The 11,407-nt window shown below is 32.1% G+C and overlaps 1 protein-coding gene across 1 annotated transcript; it reads right to left on the minus strand.

Moving 5' to 3' along the window:
- Nucleotides 1-300: 300 nt before the first annotated feature.
- LOC132731240 (uncharacterized) lies at nt 301-9,493 on the minus strand. Its single transcript, XM_060717380.1, has 9 exons — nt 9,362-9,493; nt 8,092-8,200; nt 6,459-6,644; nt 4,961-5,037; nt 4,164-4,227; nt 3,503-3,608; nt 2,686-2,808; nt 1,388-1,562; nt 301-790 (listed from the first exon to the last, which is right to left on the minus strand). Exons 2-9 carry the CDS (start codon nt 8,185-8,187, stop codon nt 397-399), a joined length of 1,221 nt encoding a protein of 406 aa, XP_060573363.1. The 5' UTR covers nt 8,188-8,200; nt 9,362-9,493; the 3' UTR covers nt 301-396.
- Nucleotides 9,494-11,407: the final 1,914 nt, after the last annotated feature.

Here is an 11,407-nt window from a genome sequence, read left to right on the forward strand (position 1 = left end):
TAATTTCGCATTTGAACTTGTGATTTTCAACTTTAACTCTAATCAAAACATTCATTTATATTGTAAACTAATTGATTTTCGTTAAGTTGAATCTGACTGGTCATGAATAATTTTGTGTCACTATCACTATGTGAGTTTAGTTTTTGTGTCATCAGCACCTCAATCTTAGTATTGAGAAACTACAAAAAAATGTACATTCTTAAACTAAGTATTAACTGGCTTTTCAAGAGTCCATTTGCAAATTCATTGGTTTAATATTACAGAAGTACCAAAACATATAAAATGAAGATTTCACATTGATTTCATTTTGAAAATTGGATTTTAATTATGTATTATTCTTTATAATAAAAATATTATATATAGAAATAAGCATTGGGCACGTGGTCATTTTTAGTTTCATATTTCAGCTGACTCTTCAATGTCCTCAACCAAGAGTTCTCCTCCGTGTTTCGGTGTATTATTGCTGATTTGGATTTTGCCCGGGTAGTACCCGGCTTCATTGCACTCCTCTCGCCGGAGGAATACACACTTTTCTGGCGACATGGTCTTAGCACTTATAATTTTAGTCGGGGACGGAGGCACTTTTTGTCGTACAGAGTCGCATATTTCATCCTCATTAAATTCGATCCCGTAAAATTTCAATAAATTTTTCATTGTGAATATTTTCCGGTTTGGTTTTTTCTTTTCGGTGTATACCTTTGTGACGTCATCAGAGGCGATCTCTGTTAGAAGGGCATATTTTGTCTTCGGTTCTTTAACAGCGTCTATGATACGTGATATCGGATTATGTCTGAAATGTATTGAAATTCTAATACATTTTTTATCATAAAAATTACGAAAGTTAACAGTATTAGTAAATACTCTTACATAATACACTTTCATTTAATTGTGCTAAATGATTTAAATGCATTAAGATAATAAAAAAGGAATACGTAGATATTTTGAAGTTACTATATAGATCTATAATAACTCCTGTATGAATTTTGAAATAAATTTGCATTTTTTACATTAAAGGGACTCCACTAGGGGTTTTTTTAACTGATGGAACTGGAAATATTTTCAAGAGATTTGTGTACTAACTGATGAAGAACTGTAGCAATACTTTGTCTGCAATTTTTTAGGTTATTCCCTCAACCCGTTTTTTCCAGAATAATCATAAAAAAGCTTTGCAACGCTTTTCACTCAAAGCCGGCCAACAATCGCACAAAAATATGAGTATATATTTTTGTTTTTCTTTGCAGAGTTTGCCGTTTTGAGTGCTTCATCCGATATCTGTAAGACTTTCAAATTTTATGATTATAGGCCTTAGCGACTTTCATTTAAATCGATGTATTTATTGTCTCCAAACACTTTTAAAAAGGAACTTTTTTATTTTAAACTTCATTACCTGGTCGACTTTTCTTTTTTAGATGTACGGGCGTCACGTGCACCATCGGCTTCCTTTACCTTACACACGTGTGACACTGGATAAAACCCTTTCTTTTTACGTATCATTCCGCACTTCTTTCCACCGAATGCCATACCCGATTTATCAGCCGAAAGGATTTGTTTCACTTTTTCACCTATAAGTTAAAAAATAGATATCATGCGTTTTATTTATGTAAGAAAAAAATAAAATAAGATAAATAAGTAAATAATAAATAAATAAATAAAATAAAATAGAATAAAATAAAATAAAATAAATAATATAAATAAATAAATAAATAAATAAATTAATAAATAAATAAATAAATAAATTAATTAATTAATTAATTAATTAATTAATTAATTAATAAAACAACATTTGCAAACGGGTTGTCAGCTATTTTTGCAGGCCTTTAATAAAATAGAGATGGACATGCTTTTTTCATGTCACAGCAACAACAAAAAAGAAACTATTGCATTGAATTTTCGGTTTGCCTAAAACTGCGTACAAAAATTGTTGCATGGTTTTCAAAATCGTCTTTAACAAAGCCACTGTGAAATATCATAATTTTTCCATTTAGTATGATGGTTATAACAGAAGATCTCCAAATGCAATAAGAGACAAGGGAGGTAAACAGTATCATATTTCCGGATTACGTGCTTCATGAGTTATGTAACTTTACGTTGATCTATACAAGCAAAGAAATATATATTTTTATAATTGACAAGTCCAAGTAAAGATCATATATCTCATACACATATATAGTAAGTTTATTTTAAAATTATTTATATATGTAAATAGGGTCAGTAGTAAGGCTTTTGTCAGTTATTGATAAAAATACCAGGTTCTTGTGATTCTACATAACATCAACCGTTGAGGCTAAGCCAAAGTATCAGCGGGGATTTTTATACTAAGAAATGTTTAACTTTATATATGAGCCGCATCATGACAAAAACCAACATAGTGAGTTTGAGATCAGCATGGATCCAGACCAGCCTGCGCATCCGCGCAGTCTGATCAGGATCCATTCTGTTCGCGATCAGATTCTCTACTTGTAATAGGGTTTGTAAGCGAACAGCATGGATCCTGATCAGACTGCGCGGAGACAAACCGATTTTCATAAAGCTATGAAGATGGCTTCCTCACACACATTTTTTCACTTCCGGTGCCGATAGAAACCAACTTCCGGTGTAGGTTGAACCCATTTGTAGACTTTCCATTGGAGAACGTATTATTATTTTTAAATACACATGTATATTAAAGAAAATTGGCTATTTTACCCGTATGAAGGTTTAGGTCGTCAAATTTCTGTCTTTGATAGTCTTTTATTACTGCATAAATATGTGACTTCCATTCATTCGAAAGTTGTCTCCCTTCAATAAAGTTAGCTTCCTTTTCGCAATCTGTGAAAACAGGAAAAGAAACGAGCCTGAAGGTCCATACATGCACCTAAATATATGTATATGCAAACACGCTTCATTTGATCGATTTTTTTGCGCACCAATAAGTGACAAAACCGATATCTATTACAGCTGCTGGTAAACATATTGATGAGTATCTTGCGAATATTTTTATATTCGTTTGATTCAAGTTTGATGGACCGAATGTCAACGAAGTATAGTGTTGTATTTTTAAAAATATTTCTTGTAGACACTGATTTAAAAGAAGTCTACCTATTCTTTTTTTCAGAACGTTCAAAAAAGTCCTTTGCCAAAAACACATAGCCATTTCTTTGCTTAAAACTACAAATGAGCCGTGTCATGACAAAACCAACATAATGGGTTTGCGACCAGCATGGATCCAGACCAGCCTGCGCATCCGCGCAGTCTGATCAGGATTCATGTTGTTCGCTTACAAACACTATAGCAAGTAGAGAAACTGATAGCGAACAGCATGGATCCTGATCAGACTGCGCGGATGCGCAAGCTGGTCTGGATCCATGCTGGTCGCAAACCCATTATGTTGGTTTTGTCATGACGCAGCTCAAATATATAATTATATTAATTTAATGCCGAACCTCTACCCCAAACCTAATTGTCAAATATCTACGAGTAATTATGATTTAAACTGTTTATAAAATCAAATGTAACAACTTACATGTAACCGAGCTATCGGAGTCGTATCCCCAGTCTTCTGAGACGGGAACATTTTCAGCACAAGCAGGGTCATACATTTCATTTTTGTTACCAGATGGCACATATTCCTATAAAATTAAAAAAAAAAAGAAAAAATATATATTCTAAATTAAAATGCAATTGTAAAATTTATTTATCAATGTAATTGTAATTTTTTAAAATTGGCATCAAATTTGTTTTATCTGTTTATAAAAATTTCCTGACATTCTCACGTACTGATATTTGCATACTTCTAAAGTAGAACCGTTCTCAACCAGACCTGCTACAGAACGGGTTCCTGTCATCAAAGTCCTCGTTCCAACACCGTGCTGCTTAGAGTTTATGTTCTGAGGTTGTTGTTTCTTTTCTTCTTTTTTTTTGTAATAATAATGTGTTTTGAAGATTCCACTTATATTAATTTAATATAGTTGTTTAATTGTTCTAATTATTGATATAGTCGTTTCATTGTAGGTACCTCCTTGTTAACTAGCACATATAAACATTTATTAAAGACAGAATTATTTAGTCTACACCCTTTATGGCTTTTTTACGTCATGTTGCGTCTCAAATCATGACACCATTTTCAACACAATAAAGACAGGAAACCCTCACAAATTATTCCGTGATATCTTTAAATAACTAACCTCAAATACTGGTTCATGAATGTTTTCTTTTTCTAAGAGTTTATCGATGTTCATGACCTCATCACTACAACAAAGCACAAAATGTCGTCATCAAAATTCAAATAACATTTGAGCAGCGTCACGACAAAACAAACATAATGGGTTCGATCAGCATGGATCCAGACCAGCCTGCGCAGTCTGATCAGGATCCATGCTGTTCGCTTACAACTCTATAACAAGTACAGAAACTTATAGCGAACAGCATGGATCCTGATCAGACTGCACAGGCTGGTCTGGATCCATGCTGGTCGCAAACCCATTATGTTGGTTTTGTCGTGACGCGGCTCATTAATATTTCAATATGTTCCGTTCAAAATTTACATAAACCTTGGTTACGGATTTAGCAAACAATATAGTCAAACTTTAAACTGAATAATTATAAGAACTTAAAATGAGTGCACAAAATAGTCACAGATGCAATAGATACAACAAATGCAAACCAAGTAGAGTATTTTCGTGCTGTTCTATGTAGATATCAACTTTAGAATACCTACATCGAGGAATTTGTCGAATTACGCTAGTAAAGTAACAAATATGAGTGCTTATAATGTCTTTATAATAATGTGTATTTTCAACGTGAACGACTGATCATTCTTAATTTGTAACCACAGGTCCAAGATTCTAAAATAAATGTTCAACAACCGAGCAATTTCATTGGGCTAATTCAAATTGTGTTGGAACTTTATTCAATCAATCAGATGATAGAGTTTGTGACTGATTCCCAATTTCAGGCTTATAATAATCTGATAAAGACGTACCTGTTTTTATCGACAACGGCTCTTCTGATTTGTTCAATAACGTTTTCATTGTCTGCTTCAGCTTTTTCCTTGGCAACCTGAAATCAAATTATGTTTCACTTAATCATGCAAAAAGAACAAGTCCAATATTAAAACACTGGGTTGATATGTTTTGATATGGCATGAGTGCAAGACGTATTCTCATTCCACTATAACTCTTATGTAGAACGCCACGTCACTGCCCGCCACAGAAGTAGCTATAGAGCTGTCCCAGTTCATGTAATGAAATAAAACACATGTAAGAAGTGGCGATTTGTTCTCATAATATTTTATCTTAAATGATGAAATTACTCAAAAATCTATTCAAAGACGTCTTTTCCCGAATCTTTTGCTTTTTATTATAAATACGGACAAACAAATATAGTTTTATGATTATCATACAAATAGATAAATAAATAACTTAAAAAATGAGCTAGATATCTGACAAACATGATCTCAAGATACATGTTCGCCATTATTTTTAACTAATGCATGTACATAAAATACCTTTCTTGGAGAGATACATATTTTTTACAAACGCAAAGACAAAAAAATTAAACAAGCTTACGAGTTTAAATCTCGTAAAGAATTTTCTTAAACATTACATAATTAAAGAAAATCAATATAAGAACAAATTGAAACAGTAAAAAAACAAGAAACAAACAAAAAATTGGGATCCGCCCCTATAAAAGTACTTTATTGCACTTTTATGTCATTTTCAAGGGCAAATAACTCAACTGTGGAAAGCAACACCTCATTTGATTTCAAGCTTTATAAAGAGTTTGCTCATATTCATTTTTAAAAACAGACTATATATGTTTTTATTAACAGACTATATTTCAAGCTTTGTAATGAAAAATTAGAATTTTCCTCTCAATACTGTAATTTATAGCACTTTTTAAAGAAAAGTCGAATATACTTACTCGTTGTTCAGTATAGCAAAATGTCTTTTGAATATATTTCAAACTTTTATTAATGATTTAATATAAAACTGCGCATCATAATTTAAAACAAAATCAAGTAACGGCTGCTTGATTTTGTGTTATATGCTCATGAAAGTGGCATAAAAGAGTAAAAACACTCACTTTAATGGGCAGATAACCCATAAATAGTATGATGACCCTAATTTTGTTTCTTTTATTCTTCAATTTGCTTCAGTCAGAATTCCAACAAAGTTTGGGGAAATTCTCTTTGCTAGTTATAATGTTTCCTTCTTAGCTATGTAAAATTATAGATACCATCTTTCCTTACACGCTTATTTGTGTATTTTCTCTCCGCGCCCTGCCATTTTAACTTGTTAATTTTGGCGGGATCGCGGTGGCACAAATCAGCCACCATACTTACATATACTTGGATGCATAGAACAGGGAGATTGCAGACGATACTGTCCATCAATGGCAACATATATTAAGACGCCAAAGGACACTTTAAAACACGAAAAGGTCATATTTTAAGTAAATGTACGAGGAATAAATCTTACCACAAGAAACAACTTCAGTTTAGCTCGCCATTTCTCTATTTGGGTAAAACAGTTTTCTTTCAATTTCGCTGCTTTTGGCGTAAGTTGTTGTATATCATGTATGGATTTTGAAGCAATATCTGTATTTAGCGCCAGCTTCACTTTAATCGCCTTCCTTTCTATTTCAAACATGACAGTTAGGTAGGCCTAAAATAAGTAAACACATAGCATCGCTACTTTTTTCATTCACACAAATATATGTATCTCATTTGTATCTATAATGTCCAAGTGAAATGCTAAAGGATGTTCTAACTATTGGCGGGATGTGTCACAGAAAATGGAAATGAAGTTATTATATTAGCTGTATGCCTCAGGATGAGTTATTTTAATGAAATCAACCTTAAGAAAAATGTACTAAGATTTTAGGAAAAGTAAAAAGATTCAAGATTTAAGTAATAATTTACATAATAAGTGTGATTAATGGCTGATTTTTCATAATTTATAACCATATTTCTGTGTACTAAAGTAGTAAAGGTTATTTTTTTTTAAATTATGACCTCATTTTGGTAAATTAGCTGTTTGTAATGAATCAATTGCTTTCTTTTTTGGTAACTTCACAATATTTTACTTTAAAAAAACATTTTCAAAATGTTCATGAAAATAAGCATGAGTTTAGGGGGGCGTTCTGCTTGCTTTAACTAAATGTTATCGTTTCTTGATACAAACTTTACTGTGTAATCTTTTTTCTTTGAATGTTTGAATCAAACAGCATATATAGAGCTTTCTTCTAACCATTGTGGGTTTGAACCCCACAGAGAGCTTTTCATTGGCTAATTATACTTGTTACTAAAATGTTTATAACCTTGTGGCCAGTAAACTTTCTTGAAGACCGGTAGTTCTACCTTGGTGTCGGAAATATGCAAGGAGGGGTACATCAGCATCTCCTCCAACAGTAAAGCCAAACTCCTCACAGTGATTACCTCCCTTGGCAGAATAGTCTGTGTAGCGAAGCGAAGGGAGACAACTGCGTCGGAGTTTGCAGTAAAGCTGGCAACCCGCCGCCATGCATCATGTACATGTACAGCGTCGGTTTGACTCAGTTTGTTTGTTTGGATTTAACGGCACGTTGATTCGGTTTGACTTAAAATCCAGCAATCGGAACGTCTTCGGCTATTATTCATAATCCGAAGACTGGCGGAAAGGGCCGAAAAGTTGAGACTGAAAATCCAGCAAAGATATCGATACCAATGATAAATTGCATTTCTATATTTTGTTATTTTATATAGAACAATGCCAAAGATGTTGCGATGTCTATACACGCATTGAAGTTCTCCAAACTTTTGTTGATGAAAGTTCATCCAATCATCTAAGTTTAGTTAGTTATAGCTCTATAAATTTCAATTTTGTAAACCATACCACACCAGAAAATACATTTAGGTTTAAATATAATATTTCATTAAAACTCATTATTTAAAGATTGCATACTTCGTTTGCTTTGTTTACGGTGACTTTAGTCTAAGAATAGTAACATTTAATTAAAGTCGAATGACATGCAGTCAAGGGTCAACTATAGGTAGGGCTAGGCTCGACAGAACCAGGCTTAAAGTTCATGGTTTGATCTTAAACGAGGGAATTTCTTTGTCTTAGTGGTTACCTTTTTACACTTTTCAAACTTCTTAGCCTGCGCGCAGACTTTATCCCTGGCTTTTTTGTAACGCCTTTCCAGGCTTGAAGCATTCCCAGCCTGCATCTTGTATGTAAATCTATTTGAAAAAAGGAGGTATTATACATTTCAAACACGTTATGGAACTTTTTCTTTATCAATAGCATACACTTGAGCTCACTTTGGTTTCACAAAGTGCACTTGGTACGCACTACATATGCACTTCTAGTGCACTTCAATGTGGACCTCAATGTGCACCTCAAGTGAACTTCAAAGTTCATTTCTAGACCATTTATGCACTGGACAGTGTTTCAGTTTGTATAGTTGTTACCATTAATTTCAACAAATATTATTTGTTTTTGACTTTTGAAAAATAGAAACATTAAGAAAAAGAAGTATTTTCCCTAGTTTTTGTTACTTTCACATAATTTTTATTGATATGTTTTGAATATTATTGTGTTGGCTTTTTTAAAGGAATGTTTAAAATAATATCAAATAAATTTATCATTTTTACTTTTTATACTTTGTACAATTTATGATTTCAATCAATATAATCTCTTTATTTGTTTTATATTGTGGTAGAAATAAAAATAAACCATGGAATGTAACATATATACTACGTGATTTGAGCCGTGTCACGACAAAACCAACATAATAGGTTTGCGACCAGCATGGATCCAGACCAGCCTGCGCATCCGCGCAGTCTGATCTGGATCCATGCTGTTCGCTTACCAACTCTATTACAAGTAGAGAAACTGATAGCGAACAGCATGGATCCTGATCAGACTGCGCGGATGCGCAGGCTGGTCTGGATCCATGCTGGTCGCAAACCCATTATGTTGGTTTTGTCGTGACGCGGCTGAAAATATGATTAAAAAGTTGCGGCATACACATACTGGCGGATGCCCATGTCTGTAATACCAAAGTTTGTAAAATCTAAGAATGTTAAATTTACTGTGAATTTATCAAACATTAATACTTTTTAAATCTAATTTCATTCATGAATTTAAACAAATTTCATTCGATCATATTGTTATTTAAAAAAAAATGTGTATAACTACAAACAAACAAATATTTGCAACTTGAATTCAGATAACGACAAAATTTACAATTAACATATAAGAATTATTTTTCAAGGTAAAGTTTATCAAGAATATTTTATTTATTAGAATTTCAAATTGCTGAATATTAAAAAATGAACTACTAAGTAAAAATGGCAAGAGACATAAATTACACAAACTGTAAAGAGCAAAATACTTACACTTAATTTACACTTTTCTTATTCTAAATTATGTAAAATATAAAATATTCCGGGCCTTTAAATCCCTGTCTCAACAACAAACACAACTGCTAAGTTACGACGTTCTGTTTCAGGCGGATGTGACGTTTGTGACGTAACGCCTTACGTCTCATCTGCTTTTGTAAACACAGTTGTCGTTCTTGTCGGTTTTAGCAAACAGACGCCAGGACGAGTTCAAATGGACATGCTATTTATTTAAGTGAACGCTTAACGAACTGTCTAAAAATCCACTCTCTTTTTGTAATTATTAGTTTCTTTCTTTCTTTCTCTTCCTTTCTATCTTTCTTTATTTCTTTCTTTCTTTCTTATTTCTTTCTTTAATAACACACGTTCCTTTCTTTTTAGATTTCATCACATACATTCTTAATTTTTTTTGTATGCTAAATTATCTAGTAATTCACAGTATCTGTAATCATTTCTATGCCAAGATTTATCCCCGACTTTGCAGAACAAATTCATATGTCCTTTATCAAGACACACGCACCATTGATTACAAGAAAACTTACCTTGCACAATTTCACATTTCAATATCTATCAATTCAAATTACATGTATTTAGCGATCAAATGTAAAAAAAAAAAAAAACATGCATCAATAATGAAAAAATACTAGATGTTTGATGCTTGTTACCTTAACAAAGTAGCGATAAATGTGAAATATTTTGTCATAAAAGTAACAAAATGTAAACCAAATAGTATATTGACATCCATGCAAATACTAATTCACTAAGTGTACTTTTTTGCAAAAAAAAAAAAACTGATTAAAAAGACTATATACTGAACAAAAAAGGAAACTTCCGCTGTAAATAAGCAAAAAAGGAAAGAATAGTCGAACTACATTATTTTACTTGTATTCTAAGAACATGTATTATGCTTATTTTTTTTCATTGTCACGTTGAGCTGAATCAATTATATACTTCAAAAGTTTCAGTTAAAATGATGATTGACCAACAGTTGATATTGGAAAATATTAAGGATAAAAGATATATCTGCCTAAAATGTAAGACTATCCCACTCCTTTTAAAGGTAAATTCCGATTGATATTTACAAAAATTCTCTTGGGTAACGTGAGTTATGTATCGTTTATGAGAAGTAAATTATTAAAGGAATTGTAGCAAAATGAAAACTTATTTTGACTTTCGTTTGTTCATTCTTTATATACTCATGGATGGGGATGTCACCTTCAATCAACTACAACAGGCACGGAATAACATGATGTATGTGAATAAGATAACAAGTAGATCTAAATTTAAATTATTTATCTTGTATATATATTTAAGAACGTAAATCAAGTTACCTAAATTTGCCGATTCAGAATGTCTAAAAGAAAAGACATACCTTACTGACTAAAATATTTCCTTATTTGTCCACTTAAAGAGGCTAGATTCTAAATCTTTAATATCTATGACTGTAATCGTTCATCTGTGAACGATAGTTTGTATCCAAGTTGCGACATCATTTGTGGACAGCATTTGACGTTTTGAACAACGTCAATATACAAAAAATTCGGACAAAGCATTTTTAAGATATTTCAGTCCAATGGAGGTCACGCATAATTCCATTGACCAGTCGGGTCAGGAAGTGGGTAGCTCATATAAACTTTAAGCTTTAATCAAAATATATCTTAACTAAATAATTGTTTTAGACATTAGTCTTCTTCAGACCTTTGGCAAAATATAACTGTGCCTATAACTAGTGTGCAAAACTTCAGATGTACACAATGTAGAATATTTTTTTCCAAAATAATCAATTTTATTGTGCAAAATGATTTAAAAAAATGAAAAGCGTTTGAACACTTTTCATTCAAAAAGACTGAAAATCCATTTTTTTTAAAATTTAATTTAAAAAGATTTCATTCCCAGTGTTTTTATTGTCATTTTTGCATACTTCAGTTTTATGTGTCCAAATTGATGTAAGTAGGAATTTCAAAGTTTGTTTTTAAATCTTTTGACCTCATTGGAGTTCCTTCACCTTTCTCAAACTGAAACAATTACCATCACAACAATTCT

The sequence above is a fragment of the Ruditapes philippinarum genome, unplaced genomic scaffold (genome assembly GCF_026571515.1).
Source record: "Ruditapes philippinarum isolate M1 unplaced genomic scaffold, ASM2657151v2 ctg124_1_1_1_1, whole genome shotgun sequence".
Lineage (NCBI taxonomy): Eukaryota > Metazoa > Mollusca > Bivalvia > Venerida > Veneridae > Ruditapes > Ruditapes philippinarum.